Consider the following 19,765-nt stretch of genomic DNA (forward strand, 5'->3'; position numbering starts at 1 on the left):
AAGAAATTAGTTTAAAACCTTCCCACAGTGAAAATTCCAGTCTCAGATGGCTTCACTGATGAATTCTATCAAACATTAAAGGAAGAAATAATTGTCCATGTAGGGTGGAAGAGCATTTAGAGGGTGGTTTGTGAATCCTTGATTTGCTCCTAAAGATTCCCACAAACAATGGGCACCAACTGTGAAGGGAACTGGCCATGCTATGATCGGCAGATGAGAGCAGAGTCCACGAGAGGCAGGAGCTCCCCGAACTTCACGCATCAGAAACCCTGTTATTCTCAACGGCTGTAGAATATTCAGTAAAGACATTCACAACCATCCCAGGTGCACACACTTTATTTTGGCGCTCAAACTATTGCCCAATTTACTCACACGGAATTTGAATTAAGGCCAGGTGGGCAGAAGGAAAGGGAGCCTATGTACAGCAGTTGCACCTCTTTATGGAGAAGAGAACCTGCCACAGAACAAAATGCTATTGGTTTTGAGATGCCTGATGAAGAAAAGGAAAGGGTGGTCTGCACAAAATGTTGGTTCACTTCTGCTGCACCGGCTGTTCCTGATCACAGCAGTGGCCGCGGCTGCCTCTGTGCCCTCCTCATTGACCTCTACAAAGCACTTGTGCGTGACCTTAGACACAGGCATGTTCTTCTTGGTTGACATTCCAGAAAAGTCTGCTTTGGCTTCCTCAAAAGCATCAGTCATTCCTAAACTTCGAAGAAAAGACTCTAAGTCATAACTCTCCTCCAACTTTAATCGAGGAAGGAAAACTTGAACTTTATCCTTAGCCATCTTTTCTGGATTTGTCCAGGCTCTGAACTTCTCATATGTAAGTGCTTTTTCCACCTGAAATAAGGAAGAGTCAAATCTTAAAATCTAGGTGACAATAGCCTGGTGCCCACCCAACTCGTTACCCCTCTCCCACGACCTAGATGGTGAGTCCTGGTGAGTGCTCCAAGACAATCTACAGAGAGAGTTCCTCTCGTAAACACACCAAGATTTTCCCTCAAATTTTCATCTTTTTCCCTGTTTTATGGAAACAAGAGTAAAACAGCGAGAAAACACTTGAGACAGGGATAGAGTTTGTTTTTTTTTTAACTATCTGTACCAAATTCATTTCAAATGTTTTTTCATTTAGAAAATTCTCATAACCAATTGATTATATTCATGCAGTACACATTACTGTGAGTTGAAGAGATTGACAAAAGACAGACAAACAGCATGGCTCAGAACTCTGATGAATGAAAGAGGGGGAAATCAGGGATCACCTGAACAGGAAGGGAGACATGGCTTCTGGGGACGGGAGAGCAGGAATGGGGAATTCAATAGGACTGTGGATTCTGGCTGTCCTGGAGTTAGGTTCGAAACCTCCAAGACCCATCACTCATTCTGTTTATCCACAAGGAAGAAATAAAGGAGGAAGAGGGGGCTTGCCCTTGCGTCTCCCCCTTCCCATTACCACCTGGAGCCCAGGTGAGTACTCCTCTCCAGTGACAGCTGTTTGGATGTCAGCTCTGTTCCTAGACTTTCTTAATTTTCTTCTCAAGTAACCATGACAGATCTCATCCTTGACTTATGCCACCAGCTTCCTGATGCCATAGAGAAACCAGGGAAACCAGGTAGGCCCTACCCTCAACATCCTGTGCACCGGTGTGCTGACAGTGGCTTGCATCTCTGGTGAGAGTCAATTGTTAAATCCTTGGTAGCCTAAACACAGTCATGGTGGGAGTATTTACACCACAGGAATCAGCAAAGTTATAAGTGAAGGCTTCCCCCACGGCCCGGAGAGCCAGGTAACAAGCATATTATTGGCCCTCTATCTCCCACCTCACAAATTTACCTTCCCTCATCCTGAACTCCGTTCCTTTTCTGTCATGGAAAGATGTGCCTCTCCTCCTGTCTAAGATAAATTCCTCACCTATATGTTAGACTCCTGCTACTGGAAGTGTAGCCCATGACCCCCAGCATCCGCATCACCTGGAATCTTGTTAGAAATGCAAAATCTCAGGCCATACCCCCCGAATCAAATCTGCATTTTAACAAGATCCCCAGGAGATTCATATGCACATTAACATTTCAGAAACACTGCCCAGTTCAATCCCCACCCTTTTCCAGCAGTTTTGTTCAATCACTAGCCCCCCCTTTCAGAATAAAGAATAATGTTCTTATATTTTGGGAACTCTCTCTTCTTTGCTTCATTAAAATTTGTCCTCATTCCTTAATAAATATGCAACAAAATGCATAAACATATTCACCAAAAGACCTGCAATGGGTTCATCCAGAACTCCTTGTCATAACCCTAAATTGGAAATTCCTCAAATGCTATGCGGTGGCTGGACCTGGAGTTCAGGCTGGGTCCACAGACACTCAAACTCACTGCCAAAGCTTACCACAGGGAGCTCGGTGTCATCATCAGGCAGCAGAATGACCATGCTCAGCTCCTCCCCTTCGTAGGGCAGCTCCAGCACCTGGGTGTGCACTTCGTCTACATACCCCATTTTAAATTTAGCTTGCTTAAACATCATCTGCACTGTCTTTTTCTCCTAATTAAAATATGAAACTAAAATCAGATTACTGAAAAATGAGCACAGTTTACTAAAAATAAGATACGTCTAATTTGCAGAACCCCTGGGTACATGTAAGAGAATTATGATTTCTGTGCGGTTATGTTGATAAATGTAAAATCTTCATTATTACCTATTAGTGTTGAGTACAGCATGCTATTGACCCAGTAGGTCAAGTATCACCAGGTGAGACAGAATAAATTGATGAATATTCAGAGACATAAAACACATTATGTTACTTTTGGAAGAAGTGTTTTTTCTCTTTTGAGAACGTGAAGAGAGGACTCTCAGAGACTTTACATTGAAAAGTTATTTCTCCAAGATAGGAAGAGAATTAAACTAATATTCAGGCCTTTGAGTGAAGGATCTGGTTAGAAAAGATGGACGGGCCATAGGGAGTGACATTTCTATTCTGAAAAGTTGCTCAATTATATATTCGGCTTTATGGCTTTGGTTTTTTTGGAGGGGGGACCTTGACAAGATGTGTAGGGTCTAGCATTTTTAAAGCTTGCATCAGATATATTCTAGACTTTTATATCTTTGTGTAATACGCTGTTATCAAGTTGATGGGGTCAAGTTCCACGCCAATAGCTATTGACCCCAGCTATTATCATATTTGAAAGTGAATGGAGAAAAGTGGGGTTTTTTTCCCCTGAGGAAGATTAGCCCTGAGCCAACTACTGCCAGTCCTCTTCTTTTTGCTGAGGAAGCCTGGCCCTGAGCTAACATCCATGCCCATCTTCTTCTATTTTATAGGTGGGACACCTACCACCGCATGGTGTGCCAAGCGGTGCCATGTCCACACCCGGGATCCAAACTGGCAAACCCCGGGCCGCTGAGAAGCGGAAAGTGCAAACTTAACTGCTATGCCACCAGGCTGGCCCCAGAAAGGTCTTTTAAAGTTAGGCTTATTAGTCCAGAGGTCTAATGTACAGCATGATGACTACAGTTAGTAATGCTGTATGAATACTGGAAATTTGCCAAGAGAGTAGATTTCAGTTGCTGTCATCACACAAAGAAATATGGTAACTGTGAGGAAAAGATATGTTAATTAGCTTGACTGCAGTCATTTCACTGTATGCATATCAAATCGTCATCTTGTACACTTTAAATATATACAATTTTTATTTTTAAAAAAGACCCCAAAATAAATAAAAACAAAGTTATCCTGAACGTCTGCTAACACATTTTTTCTTGTGTTTGGACCTGTATAGCCCTGAATGCTAAGCCAATAAATAGGTGTAGCTGTCACTGACATGGCAACAAGGCGTTTGTGTAAATACAGACAGTGACAGTACAACATAAACATAATTCCAAGGCTTAGAAGAAACTTTCTTCAATCCAAACCATATAAGCAGAGAGAGAAGATTTATTTGACCAAGAATACTTTAACCAATGTAAAATGGTTTTAGTTTTTCTCTTCCCCTCTCTAATAAAAGATCTCTTTTCTCTCTCCAATAAGATATATAGCGAGCACGAAATTCATCCAGAACTAGATTAAGAATCAATATAGTGTGAACCAAATTATTTTTTTCCATTCATTCACAATCTCTCCCAGTGTATTACTTTAAGAAAGTAGGGGAAAATATTTCCCTACCTGGTTGACTTTAAAGCGCATTCCCCTGGTGTGCTTTCTGTCAAATTGCTCATTCCACCTTCCTTTGAAATATACACCATTCACGAGGACCAGCTTAGTCAGGGGACCGACTGTCCCAGCACCCAGTATCTCTGAAATCTTACCTGTAAAGAACATGAGAGAAGTTTATTGCTATTTGGCGGAGAATAAACATCCTTCTACAAAAATCCTCTCGACATATAAAGCCGAGACTTGGTTGAGAGCCAGTCTGGAATCCTTGATGAATTGGGGGATGGTGTATAGTGCTGTGCACACACACACAGTGTATTGTTTGTTCTTAAATAACAATCTTTTTTTTTTTTTGAGGAAGATTAACACTGAGCTAACATCCATCGCTAATCCTCCTCTTTTTACTAAGGAAGATTGGCCCTGAGCTAACATCGGTGCCCAACTTCCTCTACTTTATATGTCAGATGCCTGCCACAGCACGGCTTGATTAGTGTGTATAGGTCTGTGCTGGGGATATGAACCGGTGAACCCAGGGCTGCCAAAGCAGAGCGTGCAAACTTAACCGCTACACCGGTGCACGGGCCCCTTAAATAACAATCTTGAAGTAGGCAGGTCAACTACCATTTTGCCCTCAATTTAAAGATGTGGAAATTCAGGTTCCGAGCCTTTGCCTGACTTTTTTGCCAAGGTCACATAGGTGGCAAGTGTCTGAGCTGAGAAAATAACCCAAGAGTCTTGATTCTAACGGTAAGCTTCTCAACTTTGGCACCGTAATTTCTCAACCACACTACTACTGGCATTCCAGGCTGGATAATTCTTTGTTGTGGAGACTGTCCTGTGCATTGTAGGATGTTTACCCCAATTGTGACAACGAAAACTGTCTTTGGCCATTGCCGAATGTCACCTGGAGGTTGATTCTGGTTGAGAATCACTGTTCTGTGTCAACCTTCAAATCTCATTTAGGTGAGAAGAGACTTTCAAAGAGTGAGGTGAATACAGACCTGTAAGTGAGAGAGAGGGGCTTCCTGAACGGAGTGAATGGGGTGAAGGAATCAGGCGGATGCAATAAGAGGGCCAAATTGAATTGTCCAACGAGAGTGGGGACAGGGGGATCCCAAATCCCCTCCAGCTCTAACATCTGAGGAAAACACGTGGGTGGTCAGTGTGACGGAGGGAAGAGCGTGAGCAGCCATGAAGGGGAAGCAAGTGGTGCAGGGAGGGTGAGGTGTAGAGAAGCTTCTGGTTTTCCCAGATCCACCAGAGAGTGAGAGACCACTGCACATATGATATATGAAAATGTGAAAGGCTCTTTCCTTCCAATGGTCATTATTCTATTGGCTTTCAGTATAACTGTGGCCACTGCTGCCTGATACACACTGGGTCTGCCATAAAGATTGAACCAATGATGTAAGGAGTGCTGGGTAGGCACATGAAGAAATAAGTGATTCGACTTCCCCACCTTTCGGAAGTCTCAAAATTATGTTAGGTATTTAGAGTGCTTAAGAGCATGCCCCTTTCCTCTGTGCTCTAGCCAAGAACTGGCAGAAATATTTCTGATGAGACAGAATGTAGACTAGACAGAAGACCCCACAGGCTCCACATTAGCTCCACCTAAAGAATCTGGAGCAAATTCAAAAAGGTCACGCTCTGAAAGCAAACTTATCCACTGCCAAGTTAAGAGGGAAAGAGAGGGCTGCGGATGAAATGAGAGCAGTTCACATCACCACAGGGAGACGACAAGAAATGTTGCCCTGTCTCAGCTGTAACCTGAATTGAGTGTCATTCTGCCCTCAGAGAATGGCAAGGAGCTTCCCAGATAGAAGTTAAACAGGGTCCCAAAGAGGAAGCATTTTTCAGGGATTTTCCAGCACAGTCCAGAGGGGACAGGGTCTCAGCTCCTTACACTAGGTTTAAGTATTTTTTAGAAATCACCACTTCATAAGCCCAAGAAAAATAACAGAATCACACTGCTGGCCTGAAAACCCACCAAACACAAACAGGTCACTGGTTATGGGGTCACTGTGGCAACACCAGAGAGGTCACACCCCTGCCAGTCTCAGCTCTCTTTCCTCCATAACTAATAGTCTTCTGAAATGACAATCTCTCACCTTCCGTCTTTTTTGTCACCCAGTCATTTATGTGCTTCCTGCATTCTTCGGTGTCTTCAGCAAAGGACAGCTCCTCCAGCTCTGCCTGATAGAATTTCTGGCAGGATTCCTTAAAGGCCTATAGACGCAAAATACCAAGTTTAGCCCTACTTGGCGAAGGTTCCTCCAAGTGTGAAATTTTTTTTTTTCTTAACATGTTTCTAGTAAAAACACTCGCACGGGTCATCCTGCACTTTAAGACTCATTCACGCAATTACAAAAACATGTAGACGCTATGCCTGGCACTGTGCTAGATGCTGGAAACAGGGTGAAGAAGTGACATTGGCCCTCAGATGGCTCCCAGTCTGCTGAGAGAGACAACATATAAACACAGACAGTCTCAACCACATAGGTACACAGACAGTCTCAACAATGTATATACACGGATAGTCTTAAGATGTTTGGAAAACATGGATGGTGGCAGCCATGCACAAAACAGCCATGAACATCCCCGGCAAACACTTAAACTCCATCTTGACTCTCTGTCTGATTTTCTCTCTCCCCCACTAGACAGTCTAACTCTTGTTTACTCATTTTTGTATCATCAGCACCAAACACAGTGTCTGAAACATATTTGTGGAATGATTGGAGGCTTCACAGTGGAACTGGATTATTAAGAAATCTTACAGGTCCTCCAGGAGTGGAATGTGACAGGCCTAAACCACTGTGTGTGTGTGTGTGTTTGTGTAGTGGATTAGGGAAAATACAGTGGTAGGGGGTGAGCCTTGAAGTGTAAGTTGGGGTCACACCAGGAAGGGCCTTATATGCAATACATTACAACCCAAAGATAACTCACCTCACGAAAACTTGGTTTCAGATCTACCATGCCTGGCAATTGGCTCCCATCCTCCGCCCATCTCCTGTTCTCAAATATTTTAGTTTCTACAGAAGAAAGAAGATGTAGAGAGAAGGAGGAGCCAAGCAACCAAGAAAGGAGGAGGGTTCCCCCTGTGTCCCCAGTATTTCTCAATTACAATAACCAAAGATTAGGCTGATATTCAAAAATGAACATCAATTAGCCAGGAGATGCCTGGAATCACTGGTGCTTATCCTAGAAGACTTAGCCAACTGAAGGATCCAGAATCATCTCCAATGATATTTAAGCCCAGACAGGCAACCTCCATGGGGTAGCACCCAACAGTAGCCAGGAGAGGGTATATTTGAGTCTTACAATCAAGTTACAAATTTGATTCTTATAATTATAAGTCTATAATCCTTAGAACTGCCAGCCAATAAGGTGGCCTGGCTTGCCTTGATCATTTTATTAATCTCACTGCAAATGATGTGGCATCATTTTTTGGACCTCACTTATTGAATTATGGCAGGCTTTTACTGGACTAGAGAACTTTGGAATTTTATGCTGCAGTAAATAGGAACTGCTCAGATCTAAAACCTCAGTTTTATGAGCAGATTTTAATTTTAGAAAGACTATTCTGTCAGCGGTGTGGAAGGACCAGGCTGGACTTGCAGAGATCAGTTAGGAAACAAAAGGACAGTGTAGAAGACACAATAAGAGTCTGGAGCCAGGTGACATGGCAGTGATTCAGAAGAGGGGACAAATTTAGGAGACTTTGAGATGCTGGCTCTGCAGGAACAGCCACAACCAGAGGGGAGACTGGAGAGGAGCTGTGTACACATGCAGGACCATGTGGTCACTGCAGGACGGGGATCAAGGGTGAGAAGCAGGTCTGGGCGCAGAAAGATGGACATATTGAGACTGACATCCCAGAAGAATATATTAAAAACAATAAAAAAAGGACATAATTCAGAAACCACAATAGAATTCAAAATGATAATTACAGAAGTAGAATTCTAAGCATATTTTTAAGGCAGTAGAGATATACTTTATCTCTGTTTTTCTGTAGTTTCTATTTTATTTTCAATTTCTTTTTCACCAATGTGTGAGTACAACTTACTGGAAGGAAATCACACGTCTTCTCTCCAAAGAGTCTGTTGGCCATTCTCAGCACGCACTGAGCGCCGGCTTTGTTAACTTCTGTGAGAAGTGACTGGAAACCCTGGTGGACATCTCCCCCTTTGTTCAAACAAAGTGCCTGGTAATAGAAAACAAGGACACCAACTTTTAACATTGCCATTTTACTCCCCCAAAGAGCCATCTCGGAATGAATCTCGGTGCTGAAAATCTCAGAGGAGCCTATCTTAAAAGGAGTTTGGTTTAACTGTCTAGCGTGGGGTTTCTTGACCTCGGTTGGCACTACTGACATTATGGGACAGATACTTTGTTGTGGGGGCTGTCCTGTGTATTGTGGGATATTTTGAAGCATTTCTGGCCCTGCCCACTAGATGTCAGTAGCACCTCTCAGTTAGGACAACCAAAGCAGTCCAGAAGTTGCCGAATGTCTGGGAAGGCAAAATGGCCCCCGGGGTGAAAACCAGTGCTCCGGCAGGTTATCCAGGCCAGGAAGGCAGCGTGTGAGAACTCAGGAGGAGACAGAGCAGAGAAGATCCGTACTGGGATGTATCTAACTGACCCAGGGAATACAAGAATGAGCAGAGATAAACACGAAAATGTTTCACCAGCAATTTACAGTTCTCCAGACCAGACTGTGATTTAAATGTCAAGTCAGAGTGAGAATTAAGGTTGTTCCTGTATCTCCTAATAACCCCAGTCCAGAGCCTCACTCCGCCAGTGAGCTGAAGAAACAACCTCAAGGGGTTCAACTGCAGCCATGGACGCACTTCTGGAGAGGGTCCCCGCACCCCTGACATTACTGGGAACATGACATGCATATGGCAATCATCTGGGACACTTTCACCAGAGAGTCAAAGAAACTAAGACACGAGGAGGTTAAGGACTACTTCCCTTTGTATTATCGCTATTCCTTTATAGCTAAGTTTGCACATAACCCACTTCAGATCAAGCAGATTATATATTCCTTCTAACTCACTCCAGAAGAGAGTCCACATTTGTGTTGCGTTCTTCCACTTCTGCATAAATGTACACTAGAAATAGCCCATTTAACAAAAAGTTCATTTGCACAGCTGCATTTCAATTTGAAATATAATATTAGCAAAAGTTTGAAATATAACAAAGTTGAAATTCTTGGCCTTTTTGTAGGACAGAAGTATAGTTTACCTTACTTATCAAAGATGCATATTGATGTTTTATCTAGAGGAAATAAAGTAATGACTTGATTTCTCCCATAAACACAAAGGGGAGACTCCCTGTCTCACAGAATTTACCTTTCTGCCCGTGTCTGCCCTTCGTCCTTCACCACAGTGCCCCCCACCGACCCACCAGCCACAGTGGCTTCAGCAGCTGGGGTGAGGTATGAAAAGCCCAGCTTTCTGGAAGCACAGAAAGAAGCATGTGCTTGGTATTCCTTTGTGAGAGGCATGCGTACCTGAGACATCTGGGCTGCTGTGTTTCCTTTGGCCCCCATGAAGACCATGGCCAGGGCAGAAGAGATGCTCAGGGGAGAGAAGAACACATTTCGGGAGTTGTCCTTTTCACCCAACATTTTTAATAAGTTGATGGCAAAAGTGCCATTTGCTTCACAGAGATCATCCATCAGGGAAAGTCTGTATCAAAAGCACAACATAGAAGCACATCAACCACCTAGTCATTAGCACCCCTGTCAGGGGTCCTGGGTGTGGTCAGCAGAATAACTGCACCCCCAAAGACACCCACGTCAAATCCCCCAAGCCTGTGACCACCTTAGCTTTGTGGCCATAGAGACTTTGCAGATGTGACTGAATTAAGGATCCTGAGATGGGAGAACCCGTAGTTTGATTCCAGAGCCTGAATTCTTCATTGTTACACAAAACCCCCTACTGCTGCTAGTTCTCCCTCAGTCTGGTGTCTCTAGTATAATTTACAAACAATGTTCTGTGAATCATAAATAACTCTCTGTAAATAAAAGTGATATTTCTGGGGCCGGCCCAGCAGTGCCATAGTAGTTAAGTGCGCATGCTCTACTTTGGCAGCCAGGGGTTCGCAGGTTCAGATCCCCAGTGCAGACCTACACACCACTCATTAAGCCATGCTGTGGTGGCATCCTACATACAAAATAGAGATAGATGGGCACAGATGTTACCTCAGGGCCAATCTTCTTCACCAAATAAATAAAAATGACATTTCTGTTACCATGTCACCTGAAAACAGCTGGATGAATTTCAACAGATTTGGAGGGTTTGTTTGGGATGATCTGACCTAAAATATGGGCTTCTGGAAGACACAAAATTTATTTTCAGTCAGGGGAACTACCAAAAAAATATACCATTTTCCACCAGAGTTGCTTAAACTGGCCTGGGAGCTGCAAAGGGAGCCCATGGGCAGAAATATAAAATATGAAGCCCATGGGGCCAGCGCGGTGGCACAGTGGTTAAGCACACACGTTCTGCTTCGGCAGCCTGGGGTTTGCCGGTTCGGATCCCAGGTGTGGACATGGCACTGCTCGGCAAGCCATGCTGGGGTAGGCGTCCCACATATAAAGCAGAGGAAGATAGGCATGGATGTTAGCTCAGGGCCAGTCTTCCTCAGCAAAACAGAGGAGAATTGGCAGCAGATGTTAGCTCAGGGCTGATCTTCCTCAAAAAAGAAAAAAAAAATGAAGCCCAAATGTCAAGTCCTCAGGCAAACACTGAATGAGAGCCCGGATTTTGGATCCCGCCTGGCCTTCCCTCCAGCTGGACTAAACTTCAGACCAGCTTCTTCCTGCCTCGCCGCCCTAATCTGCCCTGCCTTAGAGCACTTACTTTAGACAACCTGTCACTGCAAATTCTTTCTCTGCTTCTTTGAGATGTAAATATTTTGAAAAGCCTCTTTCCTGTTTGATAGCCCAGGACCAGACCGTCTCTCTCAGTCTCTGGGAATCATCCCTTTAAAACTGTAATGACCGTGCGAGATAGCACCCTACCCTCCCAGTCCCTGTGGGAGGACTGGAGTGAAACTTCAGTAGGCACCTTGCTCCAAGTTGTAAAAATTATTACAATTTATTAATTATTATAGTTTTAGCAAGTTCTTATAAGTTCTGCATTGCTTATGTCCATGGTGGGGATCGGAATTGGCCACCCCAAAATGTGTCTCAGGTTAAGGACAAGAGACTGCAAGAAACTTTGACCTTCCCCCTAATGGCCTAAAAGAATTTAAGATAAAAGGCCTATCCCCAGGACAGGCCATCACCACAGATAACTCTGGGTATAGTAGCCAGGGAGGGTCCTTGTTAAGCCCACTCTTATCAAAGTTCCGTCTACCAAACATTTGCCTTTCCATCTCCATGTGAATTGCCTTCTTCTCCTTTGAAGTCCCAAACCATTGCCCCCAACATCCGCCTTTGTCTTTAGCTAAAGATGGTATTTAAGGTGGTGGTTTTGGCCATTCTGGTGAGTTACTCAGTTTTTCTGGGTTCCTCCCATGGATACATGTTATTAAACTTTGTTTCATTTTCTCTGGTTATTCTGTCTCATATCAATTTAATTCTTGGACCAGCCAGAAGGACCTAGAGGACTGAGGAATTGTCTTCCTCCCCTACACTATTAAACCTTATAGAAACCGGGGTTACTGTTTACTAAAATATTAAAGTTCATCAAATCCTTTTGGTTTCCCTGAGTCTCTTTGCTGTTACAGTTGAAGATGTTTTGGAAAATAAAAGGACAAACCATTACCGACAATCCCATGACCCTATAAGCTATGTTTTTCTCTTATATTATCCTCTCTTTTTTTCACTAGCATGTATATTTTTAAGTCAAAAATTTTAAAGTTATGCAAGATAAATATGTTCCAGTTTGGAAAATTAGCAAATAAGCAAAATCAAAAGAACTGGAAACTCCACCTAGAGATAAGGGTCACTGTGCCTGTGTTCATTTTTAAAGAGATGGGGCATCATATGATCTTTTTTCTTCCAGTTTCCCAGCGGACTAGAAGTGCCTCCTACAGAAGTCTTGAAACTGTATTTCATTAGGTTTTGGGGGTCTCCTGGGTCTCAGGTGCAGGAGAGGAAAGAGGAGCTGAGTGGGTGCCAGAGGGATGGGGGACAACTATTTCAACCAGAGCCTCTTGCTGCTGAATGGTTCCTTTGAATCTTCCACCTAAGATATTTTTTCAAGAGTCTTCACTTTAGGAAGGAAAAAAATGTGTGGTGTAAAAAAAAAATAGTAAAGACCATACTCTAAATACAGAATAACAGCCCAAACCAGTGCAAATTTTTTAAAGCTTGAAAAAAGGTATTAAAACACCAGGCCAGAAAATACAAGAGTGGCATAGTTTGCAAAGCAGTACTCTGTACTCAACAGGTCATTTCTTAGAGGACAAGACATTCAAGTTCCTCACTGTCCTCACGTCGTGAAGCCACTCCAAGTCTTCAGCTGCATGGCTTGAATCAAGGGCTGCTGCTGGAGGCTGCTTTGTCTGCATTGGGCAAGACTCAGAGCAGAGCAGGGTCCAGCCGGCCTGCAGCCTGCCTCCAGGTGACTTCCGGCTCTGCATTTCCTCACCTTACACTTGAGGATATTTCAGAAAATAAAAAGCCAGGAGGCAGAAGGGATATTCCAACTGCATAGCGCGGGGCCTCCCAGAAGGTGGCACCAAAGAGACCCAAAGAAGGAAAGAATGAGGTAAATTGGAGATGGCAGACACAACTAAATTTGGATTTGATCCTACTGGAGCATAAGAGCTTTGGATTCAGGGAAGGGCAGGCGTAAGTTTAGGTGAGTGAGTGTGAGAGTGTGTGTGTGTGTGTGTGTGTGTTTGTCCTGCCTGAACAGGCAAAGGAATTAACTGGAATATCACATCAATTTCAACTCTACCTTTTAACTGCTCTTAATTGCAAGTGCCTACTTCTGGATTCTTCCATCTTTCCTCTTCCTTCATCTCATTTCCTCCCCTCCATTCCTTTTCAACATCTAGGTGCTGGTCAGTAACACAGTATTTCCCATCAGTATCTGCCCCATAGTAATGACACACACTGGCACACACTTGCACACACTTACACACAAGTGCACCTTAACGATGTGTCCCAGCTCACACCAGTGAAAAGGCAAGGGCTGAAACAGGATAACAGACTGACTCTTTCCTCCAGTTCTTCTCGGTGCCCTAATCTCATTTGTACATTAAAGCCTTTGAGAGGGTTGGAACTTTAAACAAAACGGACTTTGCCCAATAAATCTAAAAAGGAATTAATTTCAATATCGTACAAAATAATATCTTTAGTGCCAGTGCCACAATTCAACTGTGTCATAAAAACAGCAATGTGGAAAGATTTGATTTCCAGCCAATAAAATGAATTGGCATTAAGCTAGTTTTCCTTTTACAAGAGAATAAACAAAGTTAAGACAACTAAATACTGTCCTCAGGTCTTAGGTCAAGAATGGAAGAGTTGGCCACAAAAGCAAGCTTTCTGCTTCCAAGTATCTGGTATCATTCTTCTCCTGGGTGCTTTGAACACCTGTGAACTCCCTGCTCTACCCCCCTCCCCACGCACACATCCAAAAGTGAATTTATTCAAAAAGCATTTATCTAGAACTTTCTTTATATGGTTTTGGAGAAGAAAATAGACAATAAATGCCATTATTCCTGACTGGGAGCTCCCACCCTAGGAGAGATACACATACATAAATGCATGGTTTCCAGCCAGCCCTGTGCTTTGTAACAGAATAATTTACAAAGTGCTAAGCAAGCCCACAAAAAAGCAGAATGAATTTTCTTTAGAAGCCCGGGAGAAGGGGAGCGGTGAGCTGGTTCTAAAAGGTTGGGCAGGAGCTTCTGTAAGGTGGTGAAAGGGAGGGGGGGGATTTTAAGGCTGCAGCTGTGGGATTGACAGGTGCAAAGAATGTGGCAGGAAGGGCACGGATTGTGTGGCCTAGGGAGCAGTCTGTGTGGTTTTCCGTGAGAGACTGGGCATGGTGAGACAGGACGGGCTTTACACCAGGTTTAGAAGTTTGAATTTGAGCTATGGTCTGGAAAGCCACATATCGTTTTTAAACAAATGATACAAATGAGTACTCATTTAAACTCATTTAAATTATACAAATTGTACTCATTTAAATAAATGAGTGCATTGGAGTTTTATAAAAGCACTGTGACTCACCATTTAGCATGGGAAAAGGCTGAGGAGGCTGCTGGTAGACCACTGCGTACACCATCGACTGCTGAATAGAGAGAGAGGGGAAGATGGCCCTGCCAGGCTGGGTGACTGATCACATGAGGGCCAGGGAGCAGGAAGAGTCAAGGAGTATGCTGAGGCTTGTTAAAAACAATTCAACTTGCCCAAATGAAGTCACTTACTTTAAGCCCTATGTCACCAAACCAGGACTTAATCAGTTTGGCTCTCCCAGAAATGGAATCGTAAACCAGTCAATCAGGAATCTCCTGACCAGCACTAGTGAGGAAATCTGCCTGACAGACCCCTACCAACCTCTAAGGGCAAGTAACTTTGCAATAACCAACCAGCTTTTTTGCCAATATTACTTCCTTATTCCCTCTCCCTCCTGCCTATAAAAGTCTTTGATTTTGTACAGCTCCTCAGAGCTCCTTTGTCTCTGCTAGATTGCCTGCTGCCCAACTCAAATCAATTTTCGCTCACACTCCTAACATTTTTAATATGCCTAAGTTTATCTCTTAACAGGCTCCTAGCTAATTTATGCTTAGGGCGGGCCGTGAACCGAAGGAAGTTTATATGAGGAGCCAGCTTGGAATGGGGACGATGATACATTCCACGTAATGTGTGGAACATACCATACCCACGGAACCTGTAACAAGGACAGCCAAGGAATGTTTGTAAATATAGGTAGGTTACTTAGGAGAAGTAGATAAAGTCCTAAAGCAAGAGAGTGGGAGCCACCGGCATCCTGATTCCAGCAGATTCTAGGCTAATGGAATAAGGTTACTCGGAACGTACAGTGGAGGCATAAGAGAAGACATTAACCTAAGTTCTGGGGAATTTCCAATATTTGCAGGTAGTAAGAGGAAGACAAGGGACTGAGACCCAACAATCAGGGACGTCCTGGCAGATCTGGAGGGGTGTGTCTGAGTGGCCCAGGGAAGCAGGGAGGCTGGAGGCGGACAGGAAGGTGGCGCGCATGCGTGAGGCAGAAAACAGGAACAGAGCGCTGAGGAGTATCTGGGAAGTTAGGAATCGATTATATTAACTACTGTGGACGAGGGGAAGACAGGTTAGGAAGAATGTTTTTTAAGTTGAGGGAAAGCAGCCAAAGAAGAAGAACAGATAAGAGAGGTGAAAGAAAGAAAATAAAGACAAGGAATGGAAGAAAGGGAAAAAAAGGAGGAACTAAGGAAGGAAGGGAGGAAGAGAGGGGGGAAGGAGGAAGAGAGTAGGCAAAGAGGGAGGGGGAAAGAAAGGAAAGGTACAAACCATAAGCTGCATCGCAGAGGGGATAGGCGTTTGTGCTGGAGGTGGCGTTGACCCAGCGTCCCGCGAACTTGCCCAAGACTCCACAGAAATCGCTGGCAAGGCTACCATTGGTGCCCTAAATCCTGCTGCACCCTGCGGCTCCTCCCACTCACCCTCCCAAAAGTTTCCGTCCGTCCAACTCCGGCAACCACACCGCAGGCTGGAATACCGGCCACGCCCCCTCTGCTGGCAAATCGCAGCGCAGCGGCGTCAGTCAGCGGCAGGCGCCACCCCGCTCCCGGGACGAGCCGCCTCTGCCCCAGGGCGTGTCTGCGCGCCGCGCTTCTGTGCTGCGGACTCGCCGCCCCGGCCCTGGCGGAGGCTCACCTGAGACCCCAAGCAGCGTGGGGCTGGGGTCTAGGGCGGCTGGTGCCAGGGCGCCCCCAGCCCCGCAGCACTCCCGCCCGGTTACCTCCCGCCATCATTTCCCTAGTCGTCTCCTCCTGCTTCTCCCTCTGTGTCTGCCTCTTGTCTTCCTCCTTCCCTTCCTCTCTCCGCGCTCCGCCCGAGCTCTTGGCAAGACGCGCCCGCCTTGGGAACCCGAGGACACCAGCGCCTCCCCGGCCCCAGTACCTGGGAGATTCCTGCTGCTGCGACGGCTGCTGCTACTATTCCAGCTTGGTGGATCCTTCACGTCTGCTTTGATTTCGGGCAAGGCTTCCGGCGATGACTCAGCGCAGTGGGAGATTGCACCGCCTTGTGCAATCTCTCACTCTGCATCCCCCGGCTGGACCCCAGGAGGAGCCTGAACCTCGCCCGGCATCCTCCCGCCCTGGTGCTCATGGCTTGGTGGGGGCGGCTAGTGCCTCATCCTCTGAGGGCGTTTGTGGAAGACTTCGCCAGTAGGGGATTGATTTGTTTTCCTGGGTTAGTAGGCGCAATATTCGTGTTTAGTGTGTGTATGCAAGAGCAGTTTCAAAATTGGAACTTAACTTTGAAAATTAACTAAAAGTAAAACCAGAGGTTAAAGGTTCCTAACGCCAGTGTTTTCCAAACGGCTTTGGTAGGACACCCATCAAAAAAATTTTGAGCCTGCATCCCTGGTATCAGTATGACTATATATGCTAATATGCTAAATACGAAAATATTATGAACGCTATAAAACAAATTTGAAGGAATAAGAAAGAAAAACTTTTTGTTAGAAATACCCATTTTTGTGCTCACTAAGTGTTTAAGTGTTCAACTACTGACAGCCACTTCTCATCACAGAAAAGGTCATCAGGTTTGGAACACTAGCCTTTTAAAAAAGAAAAAATAAGCAAATAACTAATGAACCTCTTTTTTAAAGTACTTTGGCATTCGCTAAGTAAGCCTCAGGGTTTTCAGAAGATATTCATGGCCACTGCACTGCGTATTACAAAGCATGGTAAGTGTTCTACTATTTACTGTTCTAGGTGGTGGCGGTTGTTTATTTAATCACGTGATACCATCTCGTAGCATGTGTCCCTTTCAGTACCTTGCTGAAAGCACACATGTGAGGATGAGACTCTGAAACCTACGCTTTATGACGCCTGGTTCTAGGTGTCTACGTGGAGGAGCAGAGAGCCAAGTTGGAGTTCAAATCCAAGGAAGCGTCCCTGACTCCAAAGCCAGTGCTGTTCTCTTTCCAGAGGGGAACCGGGAAGGCTAATTAGCAATCAGACCCAGACACTCAGGTTTAGAGCGTCACAGAACAGTGTTGATGAGTATCCTTGCCACCTCAGCCTTATATTGGACCCTATTTTCAGAGGGTTCTTACTCTGGAATGTCTTAAAGGAACCTCAGCCCTGACACGTCCTTGACTGAACATAAGTTGGGTAAAGACCATACAGGGATTAGTTCTTGTGGTCTGAAGGCCAACAGTAGAGAAAGGAAGGTCTGTCTGAAGCACGTGCACCTTTAGGGTTTCCTCTTTACTCCCGATGATGGAGGGGTGGCCACTGGGCCCCTTCACTGGACCTGCCGTTTCTCTACCCCTTTTGTTTCCGGGAAGGAAGTAGACCTCTTCCTTCTCTAGGACATGGTTTCACTGATTTCCTCCCCTCTTGTATCTCATAAATATACTCAATCTCTCCCATATTAACAAAAACAAAAACTCCTGAAATTCTTTACTTTTAGTACCCTGTAATTACCGTCCTGCTTCTTCATCCTTTCATTCATAGCCAAGTTTCTCAAAAAAAAAAAAAAAAAAGACATTGGCTGTTGTCTTTTTCTCACCTTCCGATTTACCCTTCACCCCACTGCAGTGTGACTTCCACCTCAACAAGCTCTGAATGAAACTGCTTGTGATAAGGTCCCCAATGACCCTGTAATTGCCAGGGTGGAAAGATATGTCCCAGGCCTTGTTTCATTGTGTTTGCTGACAACTGTTAGTAGCCCTTTTGTCTGTTGCATCCCAGGGTTCCAGAGCACCCTTCCTGGTTCCTTCTCTTCCTCTCCTCATTCCTTTCCTCCATCCACAGCTTTCTTGTTTTCATAATGTAATATGCTCTTCTTGAATGACTTGACTATCTCCATGGGTTCAGATTTCAACTTTTGCTGATTCCTTCCAAACCTCTAACCCATCTCTTGAGCTGTAGACATTACCGGTGTACTACTGGACATCTCTCAGAAACCTAGAGTCAGTCCCTTCCCCAGTTCTCTTAACTAAGTGATCAAAAGTCCTGTCATTTCTACATCTGAGTGTTTTTCCCATCCCTCCCCTCTTTCTCAATCTATTTCTTGGGTGAAGTCCTCCTCATTTCTCTCCTAAACAATTCATTTTCCTACCTAACAGTTCTCCAGATCCACCACAACCTATTCTCTACTTTAAAGTCCAAATAAACATTCTAATTCTGATTGTTACCCTGATTTTAAAATCCTTCATACCACCTTCGTATCCAAAAGGTACTTTACAAACTATCTTAAAGTTTTGATTTCTCTTCTTTCTTTAGAGCCATGGCAAACTATTTGTAGTCCCTCCACATCCTCTATATTTACATAGGATGCCTGGCACCCTAGCTTGTCTTTCAAAATCCATCTCAAATAATGCCTCCCAAGGGAAGCTTACTCTGACCTCCCCAAGAAGTGTTTGGTCCTTCTGCTTTTAAATATCCCCATGCCCCAGTCTGCACCCTAATCAAGTAAATCAGGATCTCCTGGGGACCCATCCAGGCAGCAGTATTTTTTAAAGCTCTGTGAGGCCATAGGTACCTGAAAAGAAGTTTCCAGGCTTTCTCATGCAGAGTCTCAGAAACTATTTTCTGTCTTCTTGTCTTATACCTCATTTTTCACATCTCTTCAACTGATGCTGGAGAGTATCTGTTGGTTCTCACCTCCTCATTCAACCCTGACCTAGGTTTTCCTATTTCTCTTCGCTCCTGATTTTGCAGACTCAGGAAAGACACATTCCTAGCCTACTCTCAGTCCAGCCTACCAGAACCTCCAAGTCAGACTTCCATTTGTCTAAGAGGGCAGTGGAGTCCAGGCACAGTCGGAGAGTCCTAAGGTGATCTGAGATCTCTGTACTCCATGTTGTTGAGGGAACACACATTCCACCTAGAAGAATCTCAGTGAGGACCAATGGTGAGGAGGCATCCATAGACTTTGCTGGGTGTCCAAAGGGTTTACATTCAGAAACTGACCATGTTCTTCAGCAATGGCCACTCCATACATGCCCTGCTTCACCTCCCACTCTCCCCACAAGATTCCCATCAGCCTTTCATGGTTTTGAGAAGGTGTAAGGTAAAAAACACATGCCTCTGTTAATAAATACCAGGAGAACAGAGATAGCATGATGAAGTTGTAAGAGAAAGTATCATCAGGATTGGTGACTCTGCCACACCCCACAATAATAATATTGTCACCAGATAACTGAAGAGTGTTCCACACATTCTGTGAGGGAAGAGGAGCTTAATTACAATGAACGAGTATCAATAAAATTACTGGTTGTTGAGAACATTTAAGGAATGGAGTTTTCACTCTCTCAGAGAAGTTGGGCTAAATGAGTGAATGGAATCTTGTCTGTAATCTATGATGCTGTTTTGCTGAAGCTAAATTGCTGTTTTTAACCTAAAAATTGTTCTGCCTGTTTTGGTGCTGATTTTTGGGGGTTCAGTGCACCTATGCTAATGTGTATATTCA

At 44.4% G+C, this 19,765-nt stretch overlaps 1 protein-coding gene and 1 long non-coding RNA gene across 3 annotated transcripts; one reads left to right on the forward strand and one right to left on the reverse strand.

Annotated features, from left to right (window-relative positions):
- Window positions 1–320: 320 nt before the first annotated feature.
- On the reverse strand, window positions 321–16,353 carry SERPINB8 (serpin family B member 8). Of its 2 annotated transcripts, none has more exons than XM_046670879.1 (7): window positions 16,238–16,353; window positions 9,659–9,836; window positions 8,210–8,347; window positions 6,255–6,372; window positions 4,159–4,301; window positions 2,388–2,540; window positions 321–843 (listed from the first exon to the last, which is right to left on the reverse strand). In XM_046670879.1, the coding sequence occupies exons 2-7, from the start codon at window positions 9,824–9,826 to the stop codon at window positions 439–441; spliced, it is 1,125 nt and encodes a 374-aa protein (XP_046526835.1). In that variant the 5' UTR covers window positions 9,827–9,836; window positions 16,238–16,353; the 3' UTR covers window positions 321–438. The 2 variants fall into 2 exon arrangements, with proteins under 2 accessions (XP_046526835.1, XP_046526834.1); XM_046670878.1 differs by lacking the exon at window positions 16,238–16,353 and adding an exon at window positions 15,626–15,776.
- A 199-nt stretch (window positions 16,354–16,552) lies between these two features.
- On the forward strand, window positions 16,553–19,587 carry LOC124244391 (uncharacterized). The gene is made up of 2 exons (XR_006889991.1): window positions 16,553–17,030; window positions 17,186–19,587. It is a non-coding gene; the product is annotated as an uncharacterized LOC124244391 (long non-coding RNA).
- The last annotated feature ends 178 nt before the right edge of the window (window positions 19,588–19,765 follow it).

Source organism: Equus quagga, chromosome 9 (genome assembly GCF_021613505.1).
Source record: "Equus quagga isolate Etosha38 chromosome 9, UCLA_HA_Equagga_1.0, whole genome shotgun sequence".
Taxonomy (NCBI): Eukaryota; Metazoa; Chordata; class Mammalia; order Perissodactyla; family Equidae; genus Equus; species Equus quagga.

Bases quoted from the DNA above. Each gene is read 5' to 3' on its own strand.
- SERPINB8 (XM_046670879.1), bottom strand. From the start codon at position 9,826: ATGGATGATCTCTGTGAAGCAAATGGCACTTTTGCCATCAACTTATTA. The intron at 8,348-9,658 runs GTACGCATGCCT...TTCTATTACCAG, and splicing joins CAGCAGCCCAGATGTCTCAG to GCACTTTGTTTGAACAAAGG. The intron at 4,302-6,254 runs GTGAGAGATTGT...TGTTCTTTACAG, and splicing joins GGTGACAAAAAAGACGGAAG to GTAAGATTTCAGAGATACTG.